The sequence below is a fragment of the Oncorhynchus mykiss genome, chromosome 8 (assembly GCF_057628025.1).
Source record: "Oncorhynchus mykiss isolate SJ-2025 chromosome 8, ASM5762802v1, whole genome shotgun sequence".
NCBI lineage: Eukaryota > Metazoa > Chordata > Actinopteri > Salmoniformes > Salmonidae > Oncorhynchus > Oncorhynchus mykiss.
The window spans coordinates 90,176,769-90,192,800 of NC_143029.1; the positions used below are offsets into that span (position 1 = coordinate 90,176,769).

Below are 16,032 nucleotides of genomic sequence, written 5' to 3' on the forward strand. Positions count from 1 at the left end.
ACCCCTACACTCTAACCACTAGGCTACCTGCCGCCCCTACACTCTAACCACTAGGCTACCTGCCACCCCTACACTCTAACCACTAGGCTACCTGCCGCCCCTCCCCTCTAACCACTAGGCTACTAACCACTAGGCTACCTGCCACCCCTCCCCTCTAACCACTAGGCTACCTGCCGCCCCTACACTCTAACCACTAGTCTACCTGCCGCCCCTCCCCTCTAACCGCCAGGCTCCCTGCCGCCGTCCCTCCCCTCTAACCGCCAGGCTACCTGTCTCCTCTACTCTCTAACCGCCAGGCTCCCTGCCGCCGCCCCCCCTCCCCTCTAACCGCCAGGCTCCCTGCCGCCGTCCCTCCCCTCTAACCGCCAGGCTACCTGTCTCCTCTACTCTCTAACCGCCAGGCTCCCTGCCGCCGCCCCCCCTCCCCTCTAACCGCCAGGCTCCCTGCCGCCATCCCTCCCCTCTAACCGCCAGGCTCCCTGCCGCCGCCACCCCCTCCCCTCTAACCGCCAGGCTCCCTGCCGCCGCCCCCCCCTCCCCTCTAACCGCCAGGCTCCCTGCCGCCGCCCCCCCCTCCCCTCTAACCGCCAGGCTCCCTGCCGCCGCCCCCCCCTCCCCTCTAACCGCCAGGCTCCCTGCCGCCCCCCCTCCCCTCTAACCGCCAGGCTCCCTGCCGCCCCCCCTCCCCTCTAACCGCCAGGCTCCCTGCCGCCCCCCCTCCCCTCTAACCGCCAGGCTCCCTGCCGCCCCCCCTCCCCTCTAACCGCCAGGCTACGCTGCCGCCGTCCCTCCCCTCTAACCGCCAGGCTCGCTGCCGCCCCCCCTCCCCTCTAACCGCCAGGCTACGCTGCCGCCCCCCCTCCCCTCTAACCGCCAGGCTACGCTGCCGCCCCTCCCCTCTAACCACTAGGATTCTCCTCTATTCAATACTGGCCATGTAATTCTTACAAAATTACAAAAATATATTTCTCCAGATATCTTAACTGACACGTGACTCGACATGCAGTCAAGATCTCCCCTTTGTGGAAATAAATCCACATAAAACATAAGATATTTGTTTAGAGTCACTGATATGTTGTATGTAAAAAAAGATATATGGCTATAACCTGTTTTTTCAGTAAACTAGGGCCAATCAGCAATGAATAAGCTTTAACATTCTACACGCGACAGACCGAAGACTGACACGCATCATTAGCAAAGAAAAAAGAGCAGGCGAGCCAGCTGGGATTTTAAATGTACATTTTGTAGATGGATATTTTTTGTAAATTATTAGTTTCTCCCGTTAGGGATTTTTCTAAACATTAAGGATATCAATTTTAAAAAACGTTCCCACCCCTAGTTATTGGACTCACCAGAGATGGTGACGGTAGCACCTACATCGATGATGCCGCTGTTGGGCCGTACACAGTATCTCCTGGGAGCTGTGGTCTTTACTTTGAAACATACTCTCCTATCAGACGGGTTCTTCAGCTTCAGGTTGGTGGTGATGACTTCTGTAAAGGGACCTGGCAGAGAGAGAGAGAGAGAAGGGAGAGAGAGGCAGAGAGAGAAGGGAGAGAGAGGCAGAGAGAGAAGGGGGAGAGAGGCAGAGAGAGAAGGGGGAGAGAGGCAGAGAGAGAAGGGGGAGAGAGGCAGAGAGAGAAGGGGGAGAGAGGCAGAGAAGGGGGGAGAGAGGCAGAGAGAGAAGGGGGAGAGAGGCAGAGAAGGGGGGAGAGAGGCAGAGAAGGGGGGAGAGAGGCAGAGAAGGGGGGAGAGAGGCAGAGAAGGGGGGAGAGAGGCAGAGAAGGGGGGAGAGAGGCAGAGAAGGGGGGAGAGAGGCAGAGAAGGGGGGAGAGAGGCAGAGAAGGGGGGAGAGAGGCAGAGAAGGGGGGAGAGAGGCAGAGAAGGGGGGAGAGAGGCAGAGAAGGGGGGAGAGAGGCAGAGAAGGGGGGAGAGAGGCAGAGAAGGGGGAGAGAGGCAGAGAAGGGGGAGAGAGGCAGAGAAGGGGGGAGAGAGGCAGAGAAGGGGGGAGAGAGGCAGAGAAGGGGGAGAGAGGCAGAGAAGGGGGAGAGAGGCAGAGAAGGGGGAGAGAGGCAGAGAAGGGGGAGAGAGGCAGAGAAGGGGGAGAGAGGCAGAGAAGGGGGAGAGAGGCAGAGAAGGGGGGAGAGAGGCAGAGAAGGGGGGAGAGAGGCAGAGAAGGGGGGAGAGAGGCAGAGAAGGGGGGAGAGAGGCAGAGAAGGGGGGAGAGAGGCAGAGAAGGGGGGAGAGAGGCAGAGAAGGGGGGAGAGGCAGAGAAGGGGGAGAGAGGCAGAGAAGGGGGGAGAGAGGCAGAGAAGGGGGGAGAGAGGCAGAGAAGGGGAGAGAGGCAGAGAAGGGGGGAGAGGCAGAGAGAGAGATCATGTGATTACAGTGCAACACTGAGGGGAGATGAACACATCTGGATAACACATACAACAATTTTACTTGAGTTAAGGTTCACATAAGGAAATCAGTCAATTGAAAAATCAATTAGGCCCTAATCTATGGATTCCACATGACTGGGAATACAGATATGCATCTGTTGGTCACAGATACCTTAATAAAGAGGTAGGGTGTGGATCAGAACCAGTCAGTATCTGATGTGACCATTTTCCTAATGCAGCACGACATCTCCTTCACATAGAGTTGATCAGGCTGTTGATTGTGGCCTGTGGAATGTTGTCCCACTCCTCTTCAATGGCTGTGTGAAGTTGCTGGATATTTGTGGGAACAGGAACACGCTGTCGTACACGTCGATCCAGAGCATCCCAAACATGCTTAATGGGTGACATGTCTGGTGAGTATACAGGAAGAACTGGGACATTTACAGCTTCCAGGAATTGTGTCCAGATCCTTGCGACATGGGGCCGTGGATTATCATGCTGAAACACGAGGTGAAGGCGATGGATGAATGGCACGACAACGGGCCTCAGGATCTCTGTGCATTCAAATTGCCATCGATTTAAAATGCAGCTGTGTTTGTTGTTCGTAGTTTATGCCCGACCATAGCATAACCACACAATGGGGCACTCTGTTCCCAACGTTGACATCAGCAAACCGCTCACCCACATGACGCTGTACAGGTGGTCTGTGATTATAAGGCCAGTTGGACTTAGTGCCAAATTCTGTGAAAATGACATTGGAAGCTGCTTAGGTAGAGAAATTAGCATTAAATTCTCTGGCAACAGTTCAGCATGCCAATGTCTCAAGTTTTGAGGGAGCGTGGAATTGACGTGGCGTTGTGTTGTGTTGTGTTCAGTGTCTATCATCAGGAAAGAGGAAAACTACTAAGAAGTAGAAGTAGTAGAAACATAACGATGTCACGCAACTCTATTAACGGCCTCAATGAGAACGGCAGATTTGTACCTTGTCAGAGCAACAGCTCGGGGATTCGAACTTGCAACCTTCCGGTTACTAGCCCAACGCTCTAACCACTAGGCTACCCTGCCGCCCCAAAATTTACAATACATTTTTTTTTTATTTTAGAGATTTGACAATTTCTCTGTCCTTCACATCAGAGCTGCACCGTTTGGGGAGTAACTCACTACCTGGAATCAGTTAAGGCATTTTTTACTACAGATACTGACTACAGACGCTGACTACAGACGCTGACTACAGACGCTGACTACAGACGCTGATTACAGACGCTGACTACAGACGCTGACTACAGATACTTTTGAAAAACTAAAATTGTGCTATAATGGATTTCTTAAATATAGAAATAACGTTTTCTCAAATATACAAAATATCAAAAGTAACAGTCAATGCAGCTGGTGGCCACACCAGATACTATGTCCTGCAGTGCATCTACTATTCATGGACTGCACCAGATTTTCCAGTTCTTGCTGTGAGATGTTACCCCACCTCTTCCACCAAGGCACCTGCAAGTTCCCTGTAAGTTCCCGGATATTTCTGGGGGGGGAATGGCCCTAGCCCTCACCCTCCGATCCAACAGGTCCCAGACATGCTCAATGGGATTGAGATCCGGGCTCTTCGCTGGCCATGGCAGAACACTGACATTCCTGTCTTGCAGGAAATCATACACAGAACGAGCAGTATGATGGCTGGTGGCATTGTCATGCAGAAGGGTCTTGTTAGGATGAACCTGCAGGAAGGGTACCACATGAGGGAAGGAGGATGTCTTCCCTGTAACGCACAGCGTTGAGATTGCCTGCAATGACAACAAGCTCAGTCTGATGATGCTGTGACACACCGCCCCAAAACATGATGGACTCTCCACCTCCAAATCAATCCCGCTCCAGAGTACAGGCCTCGGTGTAACGTTGAAGGAATGAGCGATAAACGCAAATCTGACCATCACCCCTGGTGAGACAAAACTGCGACTCGTCCGTGAAGAGCACTTTTTGCCAGTCCTGTCTGGTCCAGCGATGTTGGGTTTGTGCCCATAGGCGACATTGTTGCTGGTGATGTCTGGTGAGGACCTGCCTTAACAACAGGCCTACAAGCCCTCAGTCCAGCCTCTGTGAGCCTATAGCGGACAGTCTGAGCACTGATGGAGGGATTGTGCGTTCCTGGTGTAACTCGGACAGTTGTTGTTGCCATCCTGTACCTGTCCCGCAGGTGTGATGTTAGGATGTACCGATCCTGGGCAGGTGTTACACGTGGTCTGCCACTGCGAGGATGATCAGCTGTCCTGCCCGTCTCACCGTCTTAGGCGTCTCACAGTACGGACATTGCAATTTATTGCCCATGGCCACATCTGCAGTCCTCATGCCTCCTTGCAGCATGCTTAAGGCACGTTCACGCAGATGAGCAGGGAACCTGGGCATCTTTCTCTTGGCGTTTTTCCAGAGTTCACAGAAAGACACCTTTAATGTCCTAAGTTTTCATAACTGTGACCTTTATTGCCTACCGTCTGTAAACTGTTAAGTGTCTTAACGATCATTCCACAGGTGCATTCATTGTTTATGGTTCAGTGAAGCATGGGGAAACTGTTAAAAACCCCTTTACGATCTGTGAAGTTATTCTGATTTCTACAAATTATCTTTGAAAGACAGTGTCCTGAAAAAGCAATCTTTTTTTTTTGTTGCTGAGTTTAAATTGACACCTTAGTTCTCAAATTACATTTAATTTAACTCCACATGTGTTTGAAGGATCCTTTTTGTCTTCTTAAGGGGGAAAGTAATCAGATTAAATGACTGAGTTTGGGGTAATCCAAACGTTACGTTGATGATAACGATTTTGGACAAGTAACTAGTAACTGTAACCGATTGCAGTTAGAATGTAAAGTAACTTACTCAACCGCGGCGATAAGACCCTCCCAACAGAAAAAGTCTTTGCATAAATGTTGCTGAAGCCTACGCCAAAACATTAGCGATTTGACATGCTTTACAGGATGAAAAACAAGATGATTTCTCCAGTCTGAGCAACTGCAGGCTACTAATAGTAACAACCGTTGTATACGGTCTCCTACACGCTGTCCCCTCTGGCCAAAGTACACAAAGTCTCCTACACTCTGTCCCCTCTGGCCAAAGTGGTAACCTTGTGTATTTATAGCCTATTTGTTGGTGTTGAGAGGGGAAAATAACACACTGTTATTGTTTTAACTGCAGATTGCCCCTTTAAAAAGGAGTAAATGGATGCAACGCCTAGGATCCAGACTGGTCGGAGTCATTCGTTACCACCAACAGCTGACCGTAAACAGGTCATTGCATTACGTACCGCTTTCCGAGGCTATAAGCCAAATCCTAATCGATTAAACCAATTTGAGGTTCCCTTAGCTCAGGTAATATCATATGAAGAGAGGAGATCCCCATGCTCTCCATATTGGAGATGGAAGGACTGTGGCTGCGTTGACAGTCAACCATATTCTGAACTTTTGACAATAATTTGTCTTTTTTATCGATCTGATCTTTTGCCAACAAATTGGGTTGCCTGTGTAAATGCAGCCTTTGTGACCTGATTTGTTGACTCAGGTTGATTGACTCCAGTAAAATTCATGGGGACACATTAGCTACCGTCATTACTCCGGTGCTGCTCTCTGTCCATCTGGTGACAGCTGGTCTGCTGTTTCCTATAAGGACATTAACAGCCAGCACGGTCCAGATTTAACCAATCAGCATGGTCCCAACATGGCCCAGATTTAACCAATCAGCATGGTCCCAACACGGTCCAGATTTAACCAGTCAGCATGGTCCCAACACGGTCCAGATTTAACCAATCAGCATGGTCCCAACACGGTCCAGATTTAACCAATCAGCATGGTCCAGATTTAACCAGTCAGCATGGTCCCAACACTGTCCAGATTTAATCAATCAGCATGGTCCCAACACGGTCCAGATTTAACCAATCAGCATGGTCCAGATTTAACCAGTCAGCATGGTCCCAACACTGTCCAGATTTAATCAATCAGCATGGTCCCAACACGGTCCAGATTTAACCAATCAGCATGGTCCAGATTTAACCAGTCAGCATGGTCCCAACACTGTCCAGATTTAACCAATCAGCATGGTCCCAAAACGGTCCAGATTTAACCAGTCAGCATGGTCCCAACACGGTCCAGATTTAACCCGTCAGCATGGTCCCAACACGGTCCAGATTTAACCAGTCAGCATGGTCCCAACACGGTCCAGATTTAACCAGTCAGCATGGTCCCAACACGGTCCAGATTTAACCAATCAGCATGGTCCAGATTTAACCAGTCAGCATGGTCCCAACACTGTCCAGATTTAACCAATCAGCATGGTCCCAAAACGGTCCAGATTTAACCAGTCAGCATGGTCCCAACACGGTCCAGATTTAACCCGTCAGCATGGTCCCAACACGGTCCAGATTTAACCAGTCAGCATGGTCCCAACACGGTCCAGATTTAACCAGTCAGCATGGTCCCAACACGGTCCAGATTTAACCAATCAGCATGGTCCCAACACGGTCCAGATTTAACCAGTCAGCATGGTCCCAACACGGTCCAGATTTAACCAATCAGCATGGTCCCAACACGGTCCAGATTTAACCAATCAGCATGGTCCAGATTTAACCAGTCAGCATGGTCCCAACACTGTCCAGATTTAATCAATCAGCATGGTCCCAACACGGTCCAGATTTAACCAATCAGCATGGTCCAGATTTAACCAGTCAGCATGGTCCCAACACTGTCCAGATTTAATCAATCAGCATGGTCCCAACACGGTCCAGATTTAACCAATCAGCATGGTCCAGATTTAACCAGTCAGCATGGTCCCAACACTGTCCAGATTTAACCAATCAGCATGGTCCCAAAACGGTCCAGATTTAACCAGTCAGCATGGTCCCAACACGGTCCAGATTTAACCCGTCAGCATGGTCCCAACACGGTCCAGATTTAACCAGTCAGCATGGTCCCAACACGGTCCAGATTTAACCAGTCAGCATGGTCCCAACACGGTCCAGATTTAACCAGTCAGCATGGTCCCAACACGGTCCAGATTTAACCCGTCAGCATGGTCCCAACACGGTCCAGATTTAACCCGTCAGCATGGTCCCAACACGGTCCAGATTTAACCAGTCAGCATGGTCCCAACACGGTCCAGATTTAACCAGTCAGCACGGTCCCAACACGGTCCAGATTTAATCAATCAGCATGGTCCCAACACGGTCCAGATTTAACCCGTCAGCACGGTCCCAACACAGTGCAGATTTTCCCATCATGTTGTCAACACAGCTAGAGGCCAAGTCAAATTACACCAAACTCAGATGAATTAGTGATTAGTTGCCCCGCAGACAGATAAATGGAGGTTGTTGTGTATCCATTTTCCCGGCTGATGGGTTTATTAGGGCATGTTTTGCTGTGACCTGGCTTGACCACAACACAGTTTCAGATCAACATGATATACTGAAAGACAGGGTCTAATGTCTGTCATTGCACCAAACAACATTGTGACTCAGTCAAGTAACCTACTATGGTTCTACGCCCGTTTCCATACCATACCATCCATACCTAGGGAGGAAATGATTGCATCAAAAATCAGGAAGTGTTTCCTGATCCGAGGGGACATGGGGGACAGCATTTGGTTATACTCCCCACAGAAAGCTTGGGTTTAGTTTAATACTGATGGGGTCTATATGGACAACACAGCTAAAACCCAAGTCAATCTACGATCACATCCTCTTGCTTAGAGACAAGCTGAGGAAATGCAAATAGGATTTGTTTTTTTTGCTTCAGGATCAATGACCATTCATCCGTCCTCTAACATGGATCAATAACCAACGGTTTTCTAGATTACTATGACCTACTCAATACACTGATCAGCACAACAAAGTGAGATTAGGCCTGGCAGAGCTGGGTTAGCCCACGACGGGACCGTGGGCATAGGGTTAGCCCACGACGGGACCGTGGGAATTGGGTTAGCCCACGACGGGACCGTGGGAATTGGGTTAGCCCACGACGGGACCGTGGGAATTGGGTTAGCCCACGACGGGACAGTGGGAATTGGGTTAGCCCACGACGGGACCGTGGGCATTGGGTTAGCCCACGACCGTTAAGGACAGGACCGTCACAGAACCATGCATGTTTTAACAACAGCATGGGTAGAGGGGACTAAACATCCTTAAAACATGTTATTATTTATTTATCTACGTTTGAACTTCTTCCTCAGCAATCTGTTCCTCTGTCAGGAAGGGGCAACTTCCCAGACACAGATTAAGCCTAGCTCAGGACCAATGGGGAAAAAAACTCTTGATATATTCCTCTCCTCAGGTGGCAGGGTATTCCTCTCCTCAGGTGGCAGGGTACTCCTCTCCTCAGGTGGCAGGGTACTCCTCTCCTCAGGTGGCAGGGTACTCCTCTCCTCAGGTGGCAGGGTACTCCTCTCCTCAGGTGGCAGGGTACTCCTCTCCTCAGGTGGCAGGGTACTCCTCTCCTCAGGTGGCAGGGTACTCCTCTCCTCAGGTGGCAGGGTACTCCTCTCCTCAGGTGGCAGGGTACTCCTCTCCTCAGGTGGCAGGGTACTCCTCTCCTCAGGTGGCAGGGTGCTCCTCTCCTCAGGTGGCAGGGTACTCCTCTCCTCAGGTGGCAGGGTACTCCTCTCCTCAGGTGGCAGGGTACTCCTCTCCTCAGGTGGCAGGGTACTCCTCTCCTCAGGTGGCAGGGTACTCCTCTCCTCAGGTGGCAGGGTACTCCTCTCCTCAGGTGGCAGGGTACTCCTCTCCTCAGGTGGCAGGGTACTCCTCTCCTCAGGTGGCAGGGTACTCCTCTCCTCAGGTGGCAGGGTACTCCTCTCCTCAGGTGGCAGGGTATTCCTCTCCTCAGGTGGCAGGGTATTCCTCTCCTCAGGTGGCAGGGTACTCCTCTCCTCAGGTGGCAGGGTACTCCTCTCCTCAGGTGGCAGGGTACTCCTCTCCTCAGGTGGCAGGGTACTCCTCTCCTCAGGTGGCAGGATATTCCTCTCGTCAGGTGGCAGGGTACTCCTCTCCTCAGGTGGCAGGGTACTCCTCTCCTCAGGTGGCAGGATATTCCTCTCCTCAGGTGGCAGGGTACTCCTCTCCTCAGGTGGCAGGGTACTCCTCTCCTCAGGTGGCAGGGTACTCCTCTCCTCAGGTGGCAGGGTACTCCTCTCCTCAGGTGGCAGGGTACTCCTCTCCTCAGGTGGCAGGGTACTCCTCTCCTCAGGTGGCAGGGTACTCCTCTCCTCAGGTGGCAGGGTACTCCTCTCCTCAGGTGGCAGGGTATTCCTCTCCTCAGGTGGCAGGATATTCCTCTCCTCAGGTGGCAGGGTATTCCTCTCCTCAGGTGGCAGGGTATTCCTCTCCTCAGGTGGCAGGGTATTCCTCTCCTCAGGTGGCAGGGTATTCCTCTCCTCAGGTGGCAGGGTATTCCTCTCCTCAGGTGGCAGGGTACTCCTCTCCTCAGGTGGCAGGGTACTCCTCTCCTCAGGTGGCAGGGTACTCCTCTCCTCAGGTGGCAGGGTACTCCTCTCCTCAGGTGGCAGGGTACTCCTCTCCTCAGGTGGCAGGGTACTCCTCTCCTCAGGTGGCAGGGTACTCCTCTCCTCAGGTGGCAGGGTATTCCTCTCCTCAGGTGGCAGGGTATTCCTCTCCTCAGGTGGCAGGGTATTCCTCTCCTCAGGTGGCAGGGTATTCCTCTCCTCAGGTGGCAGGGTATTCCTCTCCTCAGGTGGCAGGGTACTCCTCTCCTCAGGTGGCAGGGTACTCCTCTCCTCAGGTGGCAGGGTACTCCTCTCCTCAGGTGGCAGGGTATTCCTCTCCTCAGGTGGCAGGGTATTCCTCTCCTCAGGTGGCAGGGTATTCCTCTCCTCAGGTGGCAGGGTACTCCTCTCCTCAGGTGGCAGGGTACTCCTCTCCTCAGGTGGCAGGGTACTCCTCTCCTCAGGTGGCAGGGTACTCCTCTCCTCAGGTGGCAGGGTATTCCTCTCCTCAGGTGGCAGGATATTCCTCTCCTCAGGTGGCAGGGTATTCCTCTCCTCAGGTGGCAGGGTATTCCTCTCGTCAGGTGGCAGGGTACTCCTCTCCTCAGGTGGCAGGGTACTCCTCTCCTCAGGTGGCAGGGTACTCCTCTCCTCAGGTGGCAGGGTATTCCTCTCAGGTGGTAGGATATTCCTCTCCTCTAACTAGTCTCTGTATCCTGTCTGAGAGGTGGTAGAATACTCCTCTCCTCGGGTGGTAGGGTACTCCTCTCCTCGGGTGGTAGGGTACTCTCGGGTGGTAGGGTACTCTCGGGTGGTAGGGTACTCTCGGGTGGTAGGATATTCCTCTCAGGTGGTAGGATATTCCTCTCAGGTGGTAGGATATTCCTCTCCTCAGGTGGTAGGATATTCCTCTCCTCAGGTGGTAGGGTGGTACTCTCAGGTGGTAGGATATTCCTCTCCTCAAACTAGTCACTGTATTCTGACAGGTGATAAATAAATGCATCATGAGGACTAATGAGGACTAACAAACACACAACGCGGCAATTTAAATTCCACACAATTATTCAAATTAACCTATAAACCGATAAGCATGACTGGTCAAAATGTATTTTGGTGGCTAACCAATTAACATCCTTATCTCCTCGAGAACACTGTTATTGCACAGCCTCGAGCCTGTGTTCAAGTTCAATTCAGAAAGAACTGTTTGAGACAGTTGTCAACTCCTACATAGTCCTTTTTTGACAGGATCTAGGCTGCACAGGGCCATCCTAGACAGGATCTAGGCTGCACAGGGCCATCCTAGACAGGATCTAGGCTGCACAGGGCCATCCTAGACAGGATCTAGGCTGCACAGGGCCATCCTAGACAGGATCTAGGCTGCACAGGGCCATCCTAGACAGGATCTAGGCTGCACAGGGCCATCCTAGACAGGATCTAGGCTGCACAGGGCCATCCATCCTCCTAGACAGGATCTAGGCTGCACAGGGCCATCCATCCTCCTAGACAGGATCTAGGCTGCACAGGGCCATCCATCCTCCTAGACAGGATCTAGGCTGCACAGGTCCATCCTAGACAGGATCTAGGTTGCACAGGGCCATCCATCCTCCTAGACAGGATCTAGGCTGCACAGGGCCATCCATCCTCCTAGACAGGATCTAGGCTGCACAGGGCCATCCATCCTCCTAGACAGGATCTAGGCTGCACAGGGCCATCCTAGACAGGATCTAGGTTGCACAGGGCCATCCATCCTCCTAGACAGGATCTAGGCTGCACAGGGCCATCCATCCTCCTAGACAGGATCTAGGCTGCACAGGGCCATCCTAGACAGGATCTAGGTTGCACAGGGCCATCCATCCTCCTAGACAGGATCTAGGCTGCACAGGGCCATCCATCCACCTAGACAGGACCTAGGCTGCACAGGGCCATCCATCCACCTAGACAGGATCTAGGCTGCACAGGGCCATCCATCCACCTAGACAGGATCTAGGCTGCAACAGGGCCATCCATCCTCCTAGACAGGATCTAGGCTGCAACAGGGCCATCCACCCACCTAGACAGGATCTAGGCTGCACAGGGCCATCCATCCACCTAGACAGGACCTAGGCTGCACAGGGCCACCCATCCTCCTAGACAGGATCTAGGCTGCAACAGGGCCATCCATCCACCTAGACAGGATCTAGGCTGCACAGGGCCATCCTAGACAGGATCTAGGTTGCACAGGGCCATCCATCCACCTAGACAGGATCTAGGCTGCACAGGGCCATCCATCCACCTAGACAGGATCTAGGCTGCACAGGGCCATCCATCCACCTAGACAGGATCTAGGCTGCACAGGGCCATCCATCCACCTAGACAGGATCTAGGCTGCACAGGGCCATCCATCCACCTAGACAGGATCTAGGCTGCACAGGGCCATCCATCCACCTAGACAGGATCTAGGCTGTTTCACATACAGTTTCACATACTTGTCACGAGAGCTTAAAAATCGAAGTATTTATAATGCTAGTTTGCGTTCAACACACAAGTGGCACGGTATTGGTGGGAGCTGTCTTGCTACTTACGCCCTACCTACACACCATATATTTATTTACATTATGTTTATCATCTGGTGTAGAGGTTAATGAGAAGATGTGTGTTATCTCCCCTGACATGGGTGACCCCGGCATGGGTGACCCCTGGCATGGGTGACCCCGGCATGGGTGACCCCGGCATGGCCTATTTACCTTCTCATTGAGCCAGGGGAGGGAGAGAGCTGGCCAATTACGTGACATGCAATTTGTTTATCCTAAAAAAATTGTTGCGTGCTCGCCTACCGTTGTCATTTAGAAAGCAGTTAGTGAGCCTCGGGGTTTAATTTGTTGAAGGGGTAAACATAAATCTTGTGACTGATGATGAGAAGTTGGGCTGATTGATCAGAAGACGTATCAGAGGGCACGGCCGGCTCTGGTCCAGGTCATTAGTAACTCCCAGGACCAGAGCTATCAGAGGGCACGGCCGGCTCTGGTCCACGTGATTAGTAACTCCCAGGACCAGAGCTATCAGAGGGCACGGCCGGCTCTGGTCCAGGTCATTAGTAACTCCCAGGACCAGAGCTATCAGAGGGCACGGCCGGCTCTGGTCCACGTGATTAGTAACTCCCAGGACCAGAGCTATCAGAGGGCACGGCCGGCTCTGGTCCAGGTCATTAGTAACTCCCAGGACCAGAGCTATCAGAGGGCACGGCCGGCTCTGGTCCAGGTCATTAGTAACTCCCAGGACCAGAGCTATCAGAGGGCACGGCCGGCTCTGGTCCAGGTCATTAGTAACTCCCAGGACCAGAGCTATCAGAGGGCACGGCCGGCTCTGGTCCAGGTCATTAGTAACTCCCAGGACCAGAGCTATCAGAGGGCACGGCCGGCTCTGGTCCAGGTCATTAGTAACTCCCAGGACCAGAGCTATCAGAGGGCACGGCCGGCTCTGGTCCAGGTCATTAGTAACTCCCAGGACCAGAGCTATCAGAGGGCACGGCCGGCTCTGGTCCAGGTCATTAGTAACTCCCAGGACCAGAGCTATCAGAGGGCACGGCCGGCTCTGGTCCAGGTCATTAGTAACTCCCAGGACCAGAGCTATCAGAGGGCACGGCCGGCTCTGGTCCAGGTCATTAGTAACTCCCAGGACCAGAGCTATCAGAGGGCACGGCCGGCTCTGGTCCACGTCATTAGTAACTCCCAGGACCAGAGCTATCAGAGGGCACGGCCGGCTCTGGTCCAGGTCATTAGTAACTCCCAGGACCAGAGCTATCAGAGGGCACGGCCGGCTCTGGTCCAGGTCATTAGTAACTCCCAGGACCAGAGCTATCAGAGGGCACGGCCGGCTCTGGTCCAGGTCATTAGTAACTCCCAGGACCAGAGCTATCAGAGGGCACGGCCGGCTCTGGTCCAGGTCATTAGTAACTCCCAGGACCAGAGCTATCAGAGGGCACGGCCGGCTCTGGTCCAGGTCATTAGTAACTCCCAGGACCAGAGCTATCAGAGGGCACGGCCGGCTCTGGTCCAGGTCATTAGTAACTCCCAGGACCAGAGCTATCAGAGGGCACGGCCGGCTCTGGTCCAGGTCATTAGTAACTCCCAGGACCAGAGCTATCAGAGGGCACGGCCGGCTCTGGTCCAGGTCATTAGTAACTCCCAGGACCAGAGCTATCAGAGGGCACGGCCGGCTCTGGTCCAGGTCATTAGTAACTCCCAGGACCAGAGCTATCAGAGGGCACGGCCGGCTCTGGTCCAGGTCATTAGTAACTCCCAGGACCAGAGCTATCAGAGGGCACGGCCGGCTCTGGTCCAGGTCATTAGTAACTCCCAGGACCAGAGCTATCAGAGGGCACGGCCGGCTCTGGTCCAGGTCATTAGTAACTCCCAGGACCAGAGCTATCAGAGGGCACGGCCGGCTCTGGTCCAGGTCATTAGTAACTCCCAGGACCAGAGCTATCAGAGGGCACGGCCGGCTCTGGTCCAGGTCATTAGTAACTCCCAGGACCAGAGCTATCAGAGGGCACGGCCGGCTCTGGTCCACGTCATTAGTAACTCCCAGGACCAGAGCTATCAGAGGGCACGGCCGGCTCTGGTCCAGGTCATTAGTAACTCCCAGGACCAGAGCTATCAGAGGGCACGGCCGGCTCTGGTCCAGGTCATTAGTAACTCCCAGGACCAGAGCTATCAGAGGGCACGGCCGGCTCTGGTCCAGGTCATTAGTAACTCCCAGGACCAGAGCTATCAGAGGGCACGGCCGGCTCTGGTCCAGGTCATTAGTAACTCCCAGGACCAGAGCTATCAGAGGGCACGGCCGGCTCTGGTCCAGGTCATTAGTAACTCCCAGGACCAGAGCTATCAGAGGGCACGGCCGGCTCTGGTCCAGGTCATTAGTAACTCCCAGGACCAGAGCTATCAGAGGGCACGGCCGGCTCTGGTCCACGTGATTAGTAACTCCCAGGACCAGAGCTATCAGAGGGCACGGCCGGCTCTGGTCCAGGTCATTAGTAACTCCCAGGACCAGAGCTATCAGAGGGCACGGCCGGCTCTGGTCCAGGTCATTAGTAACTCCCAGGACCAGAGCTATCAGAGGGCACGGCCGGCTCTGGTCCAGGTCATTAGTAACTCCCAGGACCAGAGCTATCAGAGGGCACGGCCGGCTCTGGTCCAGGTCATTAGTAACTCCCAGGACCAGAGCTATCAGAGGACACGGCCGGCTCTGGTCCAGGTCATTAGTTTAAAAATCCATTTAAATAACTGGTACGTTTTAGGTAATGATAAACAAGCTAGAACTGGTGGGTACATAAGACAATCTGTACACGTCACTGACTAAAGCCAGTTACGACACCCGAACGAACACAGGAGGAGAAATGGAATTTTATGAGGGTGTAGTATCAGAGGTGGTAGATGTGGTGAAGTTATCGGAGACCAAGGTATGCACAGAGGGTCAGGAAAAAGATGGGTCTGACAGTAGGAGTGAAGTTTATGGGGGAAAAAAAAAATGGACTCTTGCCTTTAAGCTGATCCATTTGTGGATTCAGGCTGGGGGGGGGGGGGGAGTTTGTGAGGGTAACCAGAAATGGTCTAGTGATCATTTTTTGTTTCTGTTGGTTTGAGGGAGAAGGCGCTCAGAGCAAAACAAAAAATGGGAGGCAAGAAAAGTGAATTGTTTCGCTCTCAAAAAAAGGGCACCAGTGAAAGGAGTGATAACTGGGGCAGCAGTAGATATAAACGCTGACCAACTGAGGGGAAAGATTCCCGGTGTTTGTGATGCTCATCGTTTGATGCGACGCAGACAGGGTGGCGAGAGCGAGGGGAAACAGAAGAGTCATTGTCTTCTCTTTTGAGCTTTGAAGTTGAGTGTTTGCCTGACAAAGTGATGTTAGGACATATAAGTTATCCTGTACGTGCTTTTGTGCCGATTACATTACGTTGTTACAGGTGTCAAGCTTATGGGTATGTGGCAGCAGTGTTTAGGATGGAGGTTCCTCGGTGTGAGAAGTGTGCAGAAGGTCATGAGACAAAGGAATGTGTAGCATTGGGGAAAGTAGTAGAATGTGTTCATTTGTAGGGGTTCCCATGGAGCTGGGGATCAGAAATGTCCCGTGCGAGAGTGCGAGAGAGAGAGGCAGGTTGAGGTTTCCAGGGTTAGACTAGAGCAGGAGTTG

General features: G+C 52.7%; 1 protein-coding gene across 1 annotated transcript in view; it reads right to left on the reverse strand.

Annotated features, from left to right (window-relative positions):
* Positions 1–16,032, reverse strand: part of LOC110517127 (vesicle-associated membrane protein-associated protein A) — a 32,343-nt gene that overhangs the window by 15,042 nt on the left and 1,269 nt on the right. Inside the window, exon 2 of the mRNA XM_036986651.2 lies at positions 1,353–1,505. Within this exon, the coding sequence (XP_036842546.2) occupies positions 1,353–1,505 (153 nt within the window). The remainder of the gene's footprint in view (positions 1–1,352; positions 1,506–16,032) is intronic.